The sequence below is a fragment of the Venturia canescens genome, chromosome 1, assembly GCF_019457755.1.
Source record: "Venturia canescens isolate UGA chromosome 1, ASM1945775v1, whole genome shotgun sequence".
In the NCBI taxonomy this organism is placed as follows: Eukaryota; Metazoa; Arthropoda; class Insecta; order Hymenoptera; family Ichneumonidae; genus Venturia; species Venturia canescens.
In genome coordinates this window covers 22,464,214-22,482,603 of record NC_057421.1, presented here as the reverse complement: position 1 = coordinate 22,482,603, position 18,390 = coordinate 22,464,214, and the positions used below count along the sequence as shown (strand labels likewise).

General features: G+C 39.2%; 2 protein-coding genes across 4 annotated transcripts; one reads left to right on the top strand and one right to left on the bottom strand.

The window, feature by feature from the left end:
* The first annotated feature begins 195 nt into the window (after nt 1–195).
* LOC122417009 (uncharacterized) lies at nt 196–10,401 on the top strand. Of its 3 annotated transcripts, none has more exons than XM_043430207.1 (10): nt 196–436; nt 1,567–2,361; nt 2,658–2,863; nt 3,015–5,982; nt 6,296–6,478; nt 6,914–7,213; nt 7,510–7,701; nt 7,805–7,918; nt 8,040–8,132; nt 8,424–10,401. In XM_043430207.1, exons 2-10 carry the CDS (start codon nt 1,585–1,587, stop codon nt 8,520–8,522), a joined length of 4,932 nt encoding a protein of 1,643 aa, XP_043286142.1. In that variant the 5' UTR covers nt 196–436; nt 1,567–1,584; the 3' UTR covers nt 8,523–10,401. The 3 variants fall into 3 exon arrangements, with proteins under 3 accessions (XP_043286142.1, XP_043286152.1, XP_043286162.1); XM_043430217.1 differs by lacking the exon at nt 196–436 and adding an exon at nt 1,019–1,155; XM_043430227.1 differs by lacking the exon at nt 196–436 and adding an exon at nt 1,265–1,340.
* Nucleotides 10,402–11,036: 635 nt separating this feature from the next.
* ImpL2 (Ecdysone-inducible gene L2) lies at nt 11,037–17,947 on the bottom strand. Its single transcript, XM_043433654.1, has 7 exons — nt 17,837–17,947; nt 13,212–13,445; nt 12,798–12,883; nt 12,617–12,701; nt 12,345–12,528; nt 11,866–12,194; nt 11,037–11,659 (listed from the first exon to the last, which is right to left on the bottom strand). Exons 1-7 carry the CDS (start codon nt 17,945–17,947, stop codon nt 11,618–11,620), a joined length of 1,071 nt encoding a protein of 356 aa, XP_043289589.1. The 3' UTR covers nt 11,037–11,617.
* Nucleotides 17,948–18,390: the final 443 nt, after the last annotated feature.

Here is an 18,390-nt window from a genome sequence, read left to right as displayed (position 1 = left end):
AAAAATTAAAATATTTCGAGTTCTGAAACTCAAGTTTCGTAGGAAATGTAATGTACGACCGAAAAGACGTTGTAATTTTCTGATTTTCATCTACGAGACTATGAAGTGTGAAGCGAGATTTGTCTTCGAAAAATTAATTCCTTCGAATGCGCATGCGCACAAATGTGTGTACGTGCCGGGATCGTAGTCCTCAGTGGCGAAAGAGGGGATCACGCTCACGAATATCGCTAGGGCATCTTCGGTGGTCGCATATTTTTCTTCTGTGTTTATCGTATGTGTGCGCATGTGTTACATGTATGTGCTACGGTGTGTTGAGTCTCGTCCTTTCTCGGTTCTTGACAGAATTTCAATGAAATAAATAAATACTCAATTGTGATCCACGTGATCGTTGATTCGTGATTGTTTGTTGTGATCTTTTTCAAATTAACGTATATATGTGAGTACCCATAAACAAGTTGCTTGTTGTAATGAATTACAGTATAAGATTTATACCTTATACCCTTTGCATGAGATGTGCGGGGTTGGGGGTTGGCCACACAGTGTGGTATCCGTAGCATCATAGAGATTCTGTGCAAATAGTGTGATCATCGTAGATGCGTTTTCGAGAAAAAAAAAACAAACTTATTCATTGATCTCGTGCGGAGAAGTTTATTATTTCCAATTATTTTCTTGGTCTTTTTCCGACGTCTTATTCTGTTTCTATCTTCCGTGACATGATCCATAACAACAATTACGACATCCTTCGAAGTTGTTGAAAGAGATTCGCTGAAGAATTAATGCTTTATTTTGATCAAGCTTACATCCCTGTCAATAAGTATCATCCATTTTGTTTATGCACGAATCCGCGCGCACAGCTCGTTCTAAAAACATGCGCGTCTATTTGCCTCTCGCCCTTTTTCATCTTTATTATTGTACCTTTTTGTCAACACTGGTGCAATACGAGAATATTTTACGTTGTTCACTGATATCCAGTTCTCATTAATCAAATTCAATCGTTTTCTTGTTGATTACTTCGTATTTTTTGTATTGGGGCTAACGATAGTGGCGGCGAAGTTATGAAAATAATGAGTCCCCCTCTTTGCTCTATTTCTTTTCCTGTCTCTCTCTTTCTCATTTGACAATACTCACAACACAAAATATTTCGATGCTGGCATGGTAAAAAAAAGTTATGAACATAGTTTGCAGGTTTCTTTCAAAGTCAATAGCAGTAAAATTCAGTAAAAGTAAAAATAATATTTAACTTTTCATCTTTTATACAAAGATTGGTCGTTTGAATGAACGCCTCTGCGAAAATGAAATGGACCATTTTTTATTGTACTTGATGCAGGCAGCACACAAATGTGAGATTTTGTCACTGGCAAATAGATTATCAGTGGTTTTATACTGTGTATACTGTGAACAAAAATAGTTATTTCATCTCATAAACAATTGAACGATAGTTTATCGACTCTCATCTCATCAATTTCACTATTTGATTTTTTTTATAAACATTCAAACGCTAACAATGATTAATTTAAGATATTAATACAAGTTACAGTTCTATAAAGCAGGGAATTTATTTTTCAGATACGATATTAAAGAAAAATGGTGAGCAACAGTTCTGGGCGTACACCGCGTATTCAGGTCTTCAGACCAACGTACGAAGAGTTTAAAAATTTTTCAAAATATGTTGAATACATGGAGAGTCAAGGAGCACACAAAGCTGGTCTAGCAAAAGTGATACCACCGCCGGAGTGGGTACCTCGTAAAGGGGGTTATAACATTGATGAAATGGATCTGACAATTCCGGCGCCGATATGTCAAGTTGTGACAGGCAAACAAGGCCTTTATCAGCAGATAAATATCCAAAAAAAAGCAATGACGATTAAGGAGTACAAAAAACTGGCATTCTCCGACCGTTATAACACACCTCGTCATTTTGATTATGAGGATTTGGAGAGGAAATATTGGAAGAACATAACTTATGTTGCGCCAATCTATGGAGCTGATGTTTCTGGTTCGCTCACAGATCCTGAAGTCACAGAATGGAATATCAATCATCTAGGCACTATTCTTGATTACGTCAATAAAGATTATGGCATATCGATCGATGGTGTCAACACTGCTTATCTATATTTTGGAATGTGGAAAACTACGTTCGCCTGGCACACAGAGGATATGGATCTTTACTCGATTAATTATTTGCACTTTGGTGCTCCAAAAACTTGGTATGCTATTCCACCTGAACATGGAAGACGTCTTGAGAGACTTGCCAGTGGTTTCTTTCCATGTAGCTATCAAAGCTGTCCTGCTTTTCTACGACACAAAATGTCTCTCATATCGCCTCAGATACTGAGACAATACTCAATCCCTTGCAATAAGGTAATTATTGTTCACACTGAGTCTATAAGATCTTTGTGTGTACTGTTCGAAGACTTCAGCATGTAAATGTATTTCTCCGTAACTCTTGTTGAATTTGGAATAGTTCATAGAAATCACATTGTAACCGATGATGCTGAATTTAATTGAATAATGAACAATTGCAGATATTCAAATTTCACAAACTTGAAATGTGAAACTTGACAACTTTCTTTTTGATTTTGCATTATCCAATGATTTCCAAAATAGCCCAAATACGGTCTAAGAAAAATGTCATTCAAATCCAATTTATCTTCCAGATTACCCAAGAAGCAGGCGAAATAATGATCACTTTTCCTTACGGTTATCACGCGGGCTTTAATCATGGCTTCAATTGCGCGGAATCTACCAATTTTGCTGCTCCGCGTTGGGTAGAGTATGGCAAACGCGCGACTCAATGCACATGCAGCAAAGATATGGTCAAAATATCGATGGACACATTCGTCAAGAGATTTCAGCCTGAAAGGTAATCAGCATTCTATCAATTTATTTATTCTATAGCCTGTCAATTGATTTCAATCACTTCTGATGTGAATGAACATTGAAAAATGTGGTTTTAAATTATTCATTTTGATTAATTATTTGGTTATGCATTGATGATCGTGGAATGTTTGAAGGTACGATTTATGGCTGCGGGGCGAAGATGTTGGTCAACATCCGGAAGACCCAAGGCAAACAGCAGCTCCGTTACCGTCTCAAATGGATCTCTTATGCGCCAATAACAGTAGTGGTGAACTGCCACAAAGTTATTTAAGTGCACCGAAAAATAAGAGGCACACGATTCATCGTAAAAAAAATCTAACCAACACGAATTCAGACGTGAATATGGCCGAGTTGGCGAATCGTCCAGACATCCCAGCCGATGTGAAGAAAGTTTTGCAAGATTTGGAGCTTGAGGAGAGTGAGGATCAACCGGATGAACAACAGTTAGAAGTTTTAGAGGACATTTGGTTGAAAGCTGGAGAATTGGATGCTACCGAGGCAGTTTTATATTCAGAGAAGAATTTCCGTAAAAAAGGACGGAAGAGAAAAAAGAAACCACCGGGCACAGCTGAAAAAGATCGTAAGGAAATGAAAGCTAAGAAATTATCGGCTAAAGCATTGGCCAGTGAGGAACCATCGAGTGCATCGACGACGCCGAATATTAAAACCGAATATCGCGATATCATTGGCGATTCTATACCGTGTCTCCTCATACCTGATCTGAAAGTACATCAACCAGAGCTTTTGAGCTCAACGACTACGGAAAATCTCGACGAACCAATAAAGTCTCAGCAAGACGTTGCATCGACTTCAGGTACTTCCGAAGTTGCCGACAAAACCTCTAAACGTAAGAAAAGGAGTACGAAAAATGTGGAACACAAAAAACACAAGCAGAAACACGTTTACAAAAACAAACGCAATAAGAACGTGCCCCAAGTACCGATTTTCACTCCTACCGAGACCTTGGACATTTCTGATGCCAATGGACAGAGACAACTCATGGCTATGCCGAGTTTGTCGTCTCAAAAATTTCCTGCAAAAATGAGTATCATGACGAATACGATAAAACCCAATCCGCCGTTGATACAGGATAAAATTGAGATAAAAAATGAATTTGACGACGATGACGAAGACGACAACATTCAATTGGACATACCGATGTCACCGTCTCCACCCCCGCTCGATAATTACCTTGAACAAAAGAATTTAATGCTATCTATGAAACAAGAATCTTCTGCGTTGTTTGTGAAGCAAGAACATACGAGTGAAGCTGCGGTTCAATGTTCCAAGCTTGGGACCTCAATAAATATCAAAAACAATTCATCGGTTGATACAAATCCGTCATCACGCATAATACACAAACCGATTGGAATGACTCTTCTTGGTAACTCCGGGGTTTATGCACGCAAGGATATAATAAAAGCATCGCGTCTCAGTGTTTTAGAGAAGCATTACGCACCCTATCAGCGTAAAACTCCACCACCCGACCCAATGAGATCTTTGGAGAGCTCCATAACCACAGACAAAGACGTTTGCAGCGCTGTCGATGGTTTAATGGGACTTCGCGAACAATCGCGCGTTGCAACGTTGCAAGACGCGAGGTTTTGTTCCAACCGACCCAGCGTGTTTATGCCATCGCCGATATTTCCACGCAACAACGACATCGTAAATTCATCTTTCCAAGGAGGAATTTCTGATCGCTCGGAATGGCGCGAGTCCATTGAAACTCCGGGAAATCCTATGAGAACTAGTAATCACATGCAACTTGTCGATAAAATGCGAATGCAAAAATCCTCATTTCCCAACTCCGCGACAACCGTATCTCCGATCAATCAAACTTTTGGATTCGGACTCGATAAAAAATCCTGGGAAACTAAGAATGTCGATCATTCGAATGATCCTACGATCCATAAAAATTGGCACAATCAGGCGCATAGTTTCAACGAAAAAACTGCCGGCGATGGTAGTCAGCCGGCCACAAGTATCTGCCTAACTGGTCAAACGACAACTGGTCAAATATCTGCTGGACAAGGGCCTCTCGTATTTTTGAAATCCAACAAGCTTCATCTCGCCTCAAGATCTTACCTCATCGAAACGAAAGGTACTTCAGAATCGAGTGCGTTACAGCTCACAGCTTCAGGAGGAATCGGCAACGTCGATAGCAGAAGCAACAGTGACGCTTTAGTTTCAGCTTCCATACTTACTCCTGCAAAAACACCGGAACCAAAAACTGTTGCGTTTTATCTGAAACAAACATCCGAAACAGCGAGTAGAGCACCGCGCAAGAGCATAATGCCTGTAAAGTTCATTAAGCCCACTGTAAGCGAGAATTTATTGAGAAATTCGAACGTAAATGGACGTCCAGAGGGAAAGTCACAGATGTGTTCGATCGCTACGCAGGTTGACAATCGCGTGACGATAAGCATGTCGAGTTGCGCTGCTATGGGTAAAACGATTTTGAATCAGGAGCAGCGAGCAGATAAATACACTAGCGGCAATTACGCTAAACCGAGTCACAGCATTAACAATAGCGAGCAAAAAAACGAGCCAAGTATTATCCACGTTGAAATAACGACGCCGGAGCCCAAATTTATCCCGAAACCTCCAAGCTCCGGGAATTATAGTTTTGCAGGTGAAAATTATGGATTGAAAACACAAACGCAACATATTGTATCCTCGAGTGGTGTCGTTAAATTGCCAGTATCGAAAGCAAAGAAAACGAGCGTAAACAAAAGGAAAATTAAGGAAAAAGATAAAAAATTATCTACTACCGAGCCACATACCACGGAATCGCAACCACCGGTTCTCACTGTCGAACAAATATCACCTATCATTCACCACCATAAGAGCTATAATCACGAAATTGTAAAAACACCAAATGCTAACAATTACTCACCGATACCAGGACACATATCCGAAATGCTGTTCCCTAGCAATTCGGAACTCGATCTTTTGCAAGCCTTCAATGATTACTGGAGTGCACAGGTATCGCATTGCGCTGTGTGTGCTGCATTTACCTCGAGTAGTGGTGGCAGCCGGCAAATGCCACCTGATTGGAAATACTGCAAACCCACCGTTTTACCTGAAAGTTCACCGATATGGGTAAGATCATTTATGTTTTATCTGACGATTCATCAAAGCATTGTGTTCTAAATTAATGGGAGGTTCACGGTGGAAGATTTTTTTTTTTCGTCAAAAAGCAATCGTGGTTTTTCTGATAGTTCATTATGAAAAACTTTTCACTGTGTTTGAATCACAATGTTTTGTAATTTTTGTGATTTGTACGAAAATTAGCCTGAGAATTCATCAAAGACTTATCTCCGATTTCATTTGCAAGATTCGTTAGGAAAAATTTCTTTCGTTTTGTCTGCCCTCCAAAAACTTATTATCTCTCAAATTTATTTCGTATCTACAGGTATCGTCAACACTATTTGCTGCAAACTCCAAAGAACAGGGCGTCGAGCCAGAAAATGATAAACTTCTGAGCTGCCGTAATTGTCATGTAACCGTCCACGCATCTTGTTACGGTATAACAGTACTACCCAGCGATCTGCCGAATTGGGCCTGTGACAAATGTAAAGCCGGAATGAATCACGTCGTAAGTTATTACCTTCAGACGAATATGTTACAATCGGTAGTAAACGCCGAGTGACGAATACGCGCAAATTAATACGATCGAAGATGATTCAATTGTTGTCTAATTTCTTGTCGCTTTTCAATCGTTCGTTGTCTGCGTTTTGTGATTTCTCTCGTTCTCTCTCTCTCTCTCTTGAAACGCTAATTCCTTGAATTATCCAAATTGAAAGAGTTTTCAAAAAATCTCCAATTTCATCGCCTTTTTTAGCATCAATTTTTATCGTTTATATTGTGTTTAAGGAATAATCTATTCAAACTTCACGTTTATTATGACAAAATTATTTTCAAATGAAGATTGACATAATACACATGTGAGGAGATATCTCATCGCTCGACTGACGTTGAAAGTGTAAGCGTACGACTTGCTGAAGAGCTAATGTGAACATTTTTTTTTCAGTCATGCTGTTTATGTCCAATGCGAGGTGGTGCACTGAAGCGAACCAGCGACAGTCAATGGGCTCACATGCTTTGCGCCCTTTTAATACCCGGCGTCACATTTAAAGATCCAATAAACAAAGATCCTATAAATGTATTGACGATCAAACCGGATATACTCAAGCAACAGTGCTGCTGTTGCGGCCAATTCACTGGTGCATGTCTCAGTTGTCACCATTGCGATGCTCTTTTCCATCCCTATTGCGGTCTAGTTGCCGGCGCGACGTTCGTTATACCTGCTTACAATTCTAAGGAACTACAGGTATAAACTTGGAAAAAAATGTCTAGGCAATATGTTGGATAAATTTACTGTCACAAATGACCAGAATGTTATGCTGGTAATAGAAAATTGAGCATTTTCATAACCTTTTCGTTTTCAATATATTTTAAATGAAAGTGAAATTGACAATTTTTCTACTTCCATATGTGTTGGTAGCTGATCTTTTTTCCACGAAGGCTGAAAATGTATTAGACTAAAAAAATTATTTCAAACACAAATATTAATGTCGCACGTTACCGTACAACAGTTTTAAGACACTGATGACAAACTCATTATAGATAACTTGCCACGGACACGGTAACGGGAAGGAAAAGATTCCGAAGATTCGCCAGGGTGAAATGGTGTGGGCAAAACATCGCAATAAACGTTATTACAAGGCTAGAGTCGACTCCATTCGCGACACCTTATTTTACATGGTCGCATTCAAAGACAACAGTTTTAGCGACGATCTCTACCCAACGGATATAACGGTGAATTAACTATTTAATGCGTGTATTCAATGTTACATAAAAGATTGTAGCACTTCGTATAGCCCAAGATTCATCGGTGTCTTTCCATTCGTTTTTTCAATAGAATTATGACGTTGGCAATCCTCCGGGGATCGGTGCAGCTGTCACTGTTAATTGGACCGACGGACAAATTTACGAAGGTGTTTTCGAGGGTCAAAATCATAGAGTAATGTACAACGTAAGTAGACAGAAAATATTTTCTTCGTTGAAACATGTTCCACGTTACTACCATTTAACTTACTATTCTTATAATCATTTCATCCAATGGATATTATTAATCGAATGTATTGAATAAATAGGTGATCTTCGAGGATGGTTCTCAGTTGAGCGTAAATCGCGATCAAATATATAGTCTACACGAAGATTTGCCGAAGAGAGTGCGCTCGCGTTTGGTGAGTTTAGAGTCAAGTTAAAAGACAGATAAGAGATGGAAAAAACAAGAAGAGAGAAAGAGAGAGAGAGAGAGAGAGGAGAGAGATGTAGAGTACCAGAAATTTCAATTGCCTACGTCTCTTGGAGCTTCTTTCATCGCGTGTACCGTCGTAGCTCACGCGTTATATTTTTATTATTATTTTACTTTATTTCATTATTGAATTTTCGTTCAAGCGACATCACTAATTGTTATTTTTTTTCTCTTTTTTGATCCTATTTGTTTGTTCTCCGCTTTAAATTGAATGACAAAGTCCATGGCGACTGAAATGAAGCACCGATATCATCTTTACGGAATCGAAGATCAGTCTGATGCCCAGAGGAAGGTAAAACACACGAAAAAGTTTGACTGAACCGAAAGAGCATTGAGTGATGATCCTTTTATTGCTGTAAATAATTGTAAACTTTGCATAGATCATATCTATATGAACCGGCGTCTTATATACATATATGTGTATATATACATATAAGTATATACACTTATCATTATGAATACAAATATGTATGCACATATACATACACATATACATATATATATTTATTGAAAATCGATTTTCTTAGTTATGAATGTCTATGCAGAACGTGAATTCTATGTTTTCTTTTTTCGTTATTTTTCGAGTATATTGCGTGGCGTGAAGTGATTTCGAGGTACCAGCCAATGTGCTATACGGGAATCGATATTTTACGTTCTATTTATTTGTTTCCGTTCATTTTTACGGACACCCGAATACTTTCATTTATACAAATATTTTCGTGTGAATGATCAACCTTTAGAGACTAATTATAAAATCAATCAAACAAAAAGATTCCATGTTCGATGATACTTTTGACTCAATATTACAATAAAAAACCGTCCTCGAAATTACAGCACATGCATTCGCAATAGGATGCAATTTGATTTTTATCGATAATATTATCATGTCAAGAATTGCGTTGTACGTAGAGGAAAGAATGGTCGCTTTTTTATAGGAAAAAAAGAAATTTTCATAGTTTACTGAAAATGAGATCAGTAGTTGAGGAACAATGTTTCTACTCGTCGTCAAAAATACTTTTAGCTGAAACAACGTTAGCGATCTTCAGATTATTGTCGAATTCCTATCAAGATCGTTTCTAACGGAGTGGATTCTTTTTTTTTCTCCCATTTTTCTGTGTCCCATTGCGACGCGCATCGAAAGTTCTTCATCGAAGCTGGACATTCGAGAATATTTATTTTTTTCTCCCGATAAATATCGTTATCATTCATTTTCGTGTCTATTTTTCCGTCTTTCGTCGACCAGGATTCAACCACGATGTTCCGCATCCCCCCCCCCCCCCCCCATTTCACAACCGCATTAATCTGTATTATTTCCTTCGCATCGACATGAACTCTTCTGAAACGTTCGATTCAGTATCCCCCCTTCGCTCCCCGTCTCCTTGTACAGTACTCTTAACTCCGAGTAGTTTTTTGCGTTTCTACGTCCTCTGTCCATTTGTTTCCACAGCTATAAGAGTAATTATGTATACAAGAAAAAAAAACCACCAAAATATCCGTAGTGCAATTGTCGATCGAACCACCATGCTCTTGCGATGGTTATTTTAAATAAAACTATAAAGATTAAGATATTAAAATACGTCTGCTAGTGTTTATAAACGATGAGGTACGATCCGAGACTTTGAATTTGAAGCATACGAGAAAGACTAATGTAAACATAGGGATATTCGATTCAAGGGGCTCGTATCATTGTCTACCGCTTACTTTTCGTGAAACTAATTGAAAAAAAAAAACAAAAACAAAAACAAAAAAATATAAGCATCGATACCAGATTTGTATCACATATTAATTGAGAATCGGTCTGTGACACGAGTTCATCGATCGAAATTTTCACTAGTGATTTATAATAAAATTCGTTTACTAGTCTATCAGATTGCGTTTGCAGTTACAACGTGTGGTAGACCGTACGGTGACGACGAATGTAAAAAAACAAAAAAAAAACAAAAAAAAAATCAAGAAAAAATTACAGAACACGAAACGGTTATGCCCGAAATTATATGTGATGCGTGCGATCTGTTTTATCATTGTTTAGAAACAAAAATAGAATATTAATTAAATGAGATGATAAAAAACGAGAACTTTATATTAGCTGACGGGACATTAGCAAATGGGAGATTTTACGTGTATATTGTATTTCTCCCTGAGCGTAAAGACTCGCAATGGAAGAAAGAAAAAAAAAATAAAAATTGAAATGAAATAATTCTGTTCGGTTCTGACATTCTTTCGAGGACAAAGCGAAATTTTTATCTTATTTTATTTTGTTTACATAAATCAACCTTAAAGAGGGTCGTCGCGAAGTGGCAGATTGAAGAATTTGACCATTTTTTTTGTCACTTTCGAATCTGCCATAGAAAAATTATAAACTGTTGATTCGACGATTGAAATATCTCAAAATTTAAGTGAATGTGAGAGTGCGTTCGTTTTTAAAATCATTTATCGAGAAAAGCTTCATTAAACTTGAGCATTGCCTTTTTCGTGCTGCCAATAAAGCGTTGACTCGAATATCAATGTTTACTTTTGTCATGGCAAAAGTAAACTTGGTTATTTATCCGGCTTGAATAATTTGCAAATCTCGTAGCACTTTGATGCACAATTTTCGAGTTTTCCGTCGTCATTTATTACATTTGAATGTTACAAAAGGTGCGGCTGCGAGAAAAAAGCTCGGCACAAGTGTGAATTCTAGCATTGTCTCTCCGAGGGACCAGCCAGAAATTTAAATTTCGAGAAAAAACTTGTATTCTCTATTTCGTTATTTTTTTTCGTTCACTCGAAATCATGGGAATAAAAAACTCCGGGAAAAAACGTTAGCGAAAAAAAAATAGAAAACAAATGAGCATTTGACAATATGACAAAAATACGTTTATTCGTCAGTAAGTACACAATTGTTCCGAATCTAAATACCTCAGATGATGTGCTCAGACATCGTGCTTCCCGCATACACCTCAAAAAAAAACCAAACCCGAACAACATTAACAACATTCGTGACGACGATGGAAATAGTAATATTATCAATAATAATAATATTTAGATAATAAAAATAGAATGAGGCAAAGTGTTGGACGATTGTATGCGAATCAAGTTGGCAAATTACGTACATTTACAACAGAATGAAATATTTTCGAAGCAGAATGTATCACGAGCGCATACGGTAATCGAATCACCGACCATATTGCTCCGGCATAAACTTACAGAGTTCACATAACACTTAGTGACTAGATAATACGTAGCACTCATTCGTACGCAATTGTACAGAAATCTTAGCCGGCACGATATTATTATTTTTTTTTTTTTAGCATAGTCAGTTATAATTAAAAAACTAGGAACAGTTATTGAAAGTACTCTTGATAGCCGAATAGTTTTCCATTTTGTCGCCTCTTGTTTGATTATATTTTCGTCAAATGTTTTTCCGTCGAGGCCTTATTCTTCCGTCCTTCTTTCCGTTCTGTCATTTGAATCTTTCTGCAGGAAGAAAATATAATTTGAGATAAAAGTTGAATATAAATAGCGGGACAGGAGGGCGGTCGATTTGGGAAATGAATTTGTTAAATCGTGCAAAAATAGGACGACGGAGGTGAATTGTTCGCCACTGGAAAGTGAATTTTTCACCATTTTTAAAAAACTCGGTCCGTCAAGCGGACTCAACGTACACGGTGAAAATAACTCACCAGCGAATAGACGAACGTCTCGATGCTATCGCTCCCAGCTATCGATTCCGCTATGCACTTATACACGGTCGTGTCGTTCCACTGCAAATCTTTTATGATTAATTCACCGCTTTTGAGAACCGTGAAACGGCTCTCGGGCATTTCAGATACACCGTTCTCGTCTTGCAGTTTGATCCATCGGGTTGTCGGCTTCGGAAAACCTTTCGCTGCGCACGGTAGCACGACGGTCGATTTCATCAGAGAAAATACCCCATTTAGGCTGTGCGTTATCACTGGCGGGAGAATTCGCGGCACCTTCGGACTGCACATTTTTCTACCTGTCTTGCTTTCTGATCACAAAAAGTTCAAAGTTATCTTTCAATCGTTCTTATTTCAAGGCTTATTTTAATCTCGCACTAATTCTTTAACTTTTTAAATCCCACTGACATTTAGACAGTTTCGTAACGCTTGTTAAATCTCGTTCTAGTCAAGCTTCTCACCTTTGACGACTATATTCAGCGACTGATAATCTTGGTTGTCACCGGACACTCCGACGCAATGGATAGGCCCTGCGTGTTGCTGCGTCACGCAATCGACTACGTATTTCACGCGAACGCTAACTAACTTGTTCGAATCTAGGCCTAGCGATGCCCTGGCGATACTCTTTTCCTCCAGCTCCTTTATCTGCATTGATTATTTCAATTAAGCAACGAGTAAACTTACAAATTATACGAACGAATGATATTTTTCATTACGAAATGACATCACGTACCCCGGCTTTTGGATCTTCACCGCGAACCCAGTCAACAGCAGCTTGGGGATAGGCGTTAATCACGCAGGTAAGTATCAACGATTGTCTGATTCGAGGAAGATAAAAAATAATGAATTTTCGAATTTTCATATTTTACAGGCAAGTCTTGATCAATTTGGCTCAAATTATTCGGCACTCTTACCCTTCCTCGACTTCGTAATAATCGAGCGGAAATCCAGTGCTGTCGGCACCCTCCAGCAAGTTGACCTTGACGTATTTTTTAAAATGCTGCAACAGAAGAGTGGTAATTTGGTAACTCGACTTTCGGCTCGACGCTCTTGTATAAAAAGAATGACGATCATAAATTTCATTTTATATTTCTCTGCGAAGGAGGCGTGAAAAAAAAATCCAAAAACGAGGCATGGTCAAACGAGGGTCAAACGCAATTATCATTGTGTTCTAATCGACTTTTGTATCGTCGCGCGAACCGAAAGTGTGCGCAAAATCACGAAGAAATTAAAAGAGAGATTCCGAGGGAGAAGCAAAATTGGAATAGCCTCGCAGATTCATCGATGATCAAAGAACGTTCGGGTAAGCCCTTTGTTTATCCACTCACCATCGGCTTTTTTTTCTTCTTCTTCTTCGCCAGTTCAACTTCCGCAATTTCATCCAGGGTGAGCTCCATAAGAGGTTCGTTAAATTCATTTGCGTCAAGCGCTTCGGAATCAATCATATCAGCTTTCTCAGAATGTTTGAGCAAAAAAGACGGTAGACTTGCCGACGCAGTGGGAATAGTCGCCGCCACCACCACGAAGAATCCCACCAAACAGTTTACGAAGTAAAGTTGCATCTGTGAATAAAAAAAACAATTCATCGTTTCGCAGCGTACTTTGTATATTTTTATAAGGTTATTCGTGAAGCTGAAACTGCGATGAATATTCATATTTTTAAATATGTCTCATCATTTTGTCGTGAGAAAGTTTAATTTCACGTCCGTCAGGTTTTCACCATGCCAAATGTGTGAAATGACGTACGAGCAAAAATACCGAAAGGTTCAAAGTTTCTAAAAGCATAACGCATCTTCGAATTTCAGGTGAGAAATTCGTGTATCGCGTTAAAAATGAGAAACTGCTCGAGCATCGTGAAAAATCCATCAAATTCGAAATAATAAATCGAAGATGATTTTATTGCTCGCGAGCGGTACGAAGAGCCAGCAACGCGGGCACGAGTAGGCAATAGAAAATCGGATAAATTAATAAGAATAAGAGAAGCCTAGAACTGACGTCGTCAGTAATTCCAATCAGATTTTTCGTTCCGTACCCTTTGTTATCAGGCTACATAACTACAATAATGATCGGTCTCTCGCATCCGCTTACTCGTGACGTCTTTCGGTCGGAACCGATTCAAACGAGAATATATAATCGTACGACTGCGAGTGATGCACAAGTCGTAACGAGCTGTCTCTCTCCCTCTCTTTCTCTCGCGAGCATTCGGTGAGTCACATATCTTGCGTTGATTGGGTCCGCGTCGGTGAGGGAGCGAGATCGAAAGAGGAATGTTGAGGAGAGCGAACGAAGGACGGTCACCCGGAGTCCGTCTGGAGCGAGTCGTCAAAGGCAATAAAATGTCGTTGCATACAGAGAGTCTCAATTATGTCACAACGACGAGCCCCCAATATCGTGAAAAAGCTTTGACGAGCCTCCAGAACAAGTGAAATCACTTGGAAGATAAAAATTTGATGTTTTCATCGTTGCTTATGAACCGCCCGTATCCAAACTGGCTGAAGTTTGCACATTTATTATTCCTACTTCATTAAGCACGCGCTCAGATGAGCGTTGAACTTCAATATCTTTTGGCAAAGACATCGCGTACAATGAAGAACACATTTTTCGTTATCGTTTCTTTCAACACTTGCGCGCTCGTGCGCGCATACCGATTTATCAACAACCTGGGTATTATTGCTCTATGAAAAGCTTTGGATATTTCATCATTTGCGGTACATCGATCAGACACTTGAGGCTCGTTAAACTTCAATTTCGTTTGTGGAACAAATGAAAGGAAGCTCCGTTCGGTCCCACCGTCATTTCGCCTCAACACTTGATTCGTTTTTGGCATTATAAAAAAATGTTCTTTCACCTCTTTAATCTCGTCAAGTCCATTCGAGATGTTACGGGTGAGATTAAATGCACGGGAACTCCGCACAATCGAAGTGTAGCAAAAGGGATGAGAAGGAGAGAGCGAGAGAGATCATCTCAGTCTGGAAACGAGGTTCTTCTCTATTCACAGATCGGATCGTCCGATTGCTTTTGAAGAAAGGATTGGTTACGGTATACTCGCCGAAGACGCAGTTCCTCTTGGCCCGCGCTGACGTCATAGCCATAGAGGACTCGTAATAGTGGCGCGGCGTACGTTGTTACCAGTGAAAAGAGACGGGGATCGGTACAAGCGAAGCGCTGAGAAAGGAGAGGACAAGAGAATACAGAAAAACGTTGGGAGGTTCGAGGGACGGAGGCCAACTTCGCCTGCGCCACTCGCGCGCGAGTTTGTCCTTCCTGGTATTCTTTTTTGTCTCTTTTCTTCGCGCTCCGGTCGGTGTCGTCTGTACACCTTGCCGCCCGGCAGGATCACGTGGTTTTTTCAAAGCCACCGCGTCCTCGTGCGCCGCAAAATTGACTAAATTGTTGATGAATGGTACTACAGCCTCTTTTTAAAATATGAAAAATATTATTATTTTTCTCGCGGGATAATTTTTTATGCGCGTTACAGTGTGTTTAAGCGAGCTTTGCAGAAAGACGCGAAATCGAAGCGATTCGTGAGAGCGAAATTTTCAAAGTCGCAGCTGAATATAATTCGCGGAGTATTTGAGTATTTATTAGTGAGGGATTAGGAAGCGGTGAATTAGTCACAAAATCATTGCCTCACGATTGTTCTCCCCATTGAAGGGCAAGTTACGCAGTTCAAACAAGTTCGATTAATTGATATTTTATGAGCACTTTTCAGTATCAATGAGGAAAATAAAAAAACAATCGTACTCAATCTTTACCACGAAAAACGGACGTACCTCGATGTATGAAATTTCCAACGATATCCACACCGAACATTTAAACAAATTATTTGTTATTTGGCTTTCGAAGATTTCAAAGTTCGAAACACTGGACGTTGGTGCTTTGCGAATCGTAAAAAAATCGTCGGAGCGAAGAGCGATCCACCGTTTCGGTCTAAAGTCGCGTTTGAGAATGAGAGGACCACTGGAAAGTGAGGACGACCGCCCGGGCGACAGAACGCGATGATGCAATCGTACCTCGTGATAGGGTGTATGCCCACGTCGTATACAAATTCAGCTCCTCCGGCTACACAGCTGAGATTTCTCGACGCTTCTTTTCACGCTCAAATATTTTACAAAGTATTCATTGAAACTCGGGATCGGGATAGTTTGCGTCGAACTTTCAAGCGCTTTCATATCGAAGTTTGATCATTCCTATTTTCGTGATTGACTAAAAAATGTCATTATTCCTCGCAAGGTTTGACGACCTTGAAATGAGGTTTTTCAATTGCAAAAATTCGAGTTCTCTTGCCCGTTTATCTCTCATCACAATATCCCGACTCAAACGCGTTTGCTCAAAAACTACGATAAAACGATGCGAGAAAGAGTTACGCGTACGTTGCATTTCTTGTATACGTTTGGAAGGTAAAAATGGGAGAAGTACGACAAGAGAGGGAATAGAGCTCTCGAAATACGAACCGCGCTTCCTTTTTTTAGTCGAATAATTACTGTTAAAATATAACATTAAAAGGAACATAAAAATTTACGGAAAAATAGCTCGAACTTTTCGGGCTGAGTAAAACCTAAATAGCGACGCGTTCGTTGGAAAATGTTCTCGGTCGATGGATCCATTGCATTTTCATTATTCTTCGTGAGTACTCGAATGAGAATAAAGCAGTTTTTTCTTCATTCTTCCAATCTTTTAATATTTTCCCTAAAACGATCAAAAAATCATGGAAAATATCATTTTTTTAAAACGTTGTTTTTCGCATTGAATAGAATTTCATTGACTTGAAGTTGTGACGAATAAATTCGCCAATTTTTGAATTTTGTCCCAAGATTTTTAGTCTTCTTCTTGAATTGCAAATAAATGAATTGAGAGTACGAAGCACACGAAGCCCCTCGAGCTTCTGCGCACAATATTTCTTTAGCTATCCCTTTTGTCCCGGTCTTCTCTTCGTCGAAACATGCTAATCCGTCCGAGCAGGTTGTCATACGTTTGCACCCACCGATCACATCAACGTCTCACACGTGTGCGACAAGGCGGTAAATTCGAAAAGCAACAAGATTTCTCTCGGGTATACGCGGGCATTACGGATGCCGCCGAACCCACGTATAGACAGGGGCGATTCGACTTTTGACCTTCGCAGTACCGTAGGTCAGAATAATAGTGGAGAGTGAAATGAAACTTTTCGCACCGCTCCAATGTCAAAGAACTTTGCAACACGCACAAACGATTTCGTAACAAAGTATAGTCAGGGCTCGTATAATCAAATGAAAAAATAAATTTCTTCGTTCAATTTTATAAAAACTTTCGATTACGATAACGCGATTTTTTAACTCATCAGTCTTTTACGTATCCGGGGATGAGACATTTTTTTTAGCGCACTCATTGTAATCGTGAATCCGTTTTTACTGAAAAAATGTTCATCCGACAGTCCAAATGTTAAGAAAAAAAAATAGTAAAAGAATCTTTCGTTTGTAGAATTTTTTTTTGCCACTGAAATACCGATCAACTACAATAATTTACAAACAATAATTTACGAGTCGTTGAAAATTTGCATGAGCGAGATAACGAAAATTGTGAAAGATTGGGGATCGATGGAATGATTGAAATACGATTAATCGCGAGGGAAACTAATGGACATTTTTTAAAATCGATCACTACGAAATATCTGGTATTTCTTGTTGATTCACTTCTTAAAATGCTAGAGAATTTTCATCGGTGAATTGTGCGGGATTTATTCCAAGATATTATCAATAAGTGACATCGAATTTTATGCAAAAAATCTCGTGCTCCGAAGAAATGAGAATAAAGGTAGAAACTTTGTCGAAGAGAAGCGTGTCGCAGAGGATTTTTACCGAGTGCACGATTGGCAACTGCTGTTTCGCGTACTTTCAAATTAAACTTGTTCGAATACGATGGAATTATCGGAAATGGCGATTGTTCGAGTTTTAAATTGAATTCGATAACTCACCTTTTTAGCTTTTGGTGAATGGTCGTCGAAATTCAGTCTCGATAAAACACCCCTTGTGAATTTGAGAGAGTCGAAACAAGAACTGACATTCAAGGGGTTTCTATCGCACATTTATACGTTTCAAATATAACAATCATTAGCCCAATTGTGCTCGTGATTGGACGGATAGAAAAGGGTGGGGATGTCGATGTGCCAGACGAGCCAATTGAAAGTTTTGCTCGCACGGTGCTCGGCGCACGCACCGCATCTTCATATCCTTCGTCTTTTTCTTTCTATATATTTTTTCTGCTTCTTCCTCTCCGTTTTTCGATCATAAAACAGTAAGAAAATATTTTATCTCGTGTATCGATGAGTACACAGGTACGACGGGTCTCCCTATTTTGTTTGCCGTTTTGTTTTTACCGATACTTTGACGTATTAATGAGCCGCATGCGTCCACGTGCGAGCCGCTAACACGCGCCGTACCGTTTTCGAAGGTTGCTGCGAAACCGCGCCGAATCCTTTCATCCCTTGTAGGAAATAATTTCTTTAATTTTAATGCAAAATCAATTTTC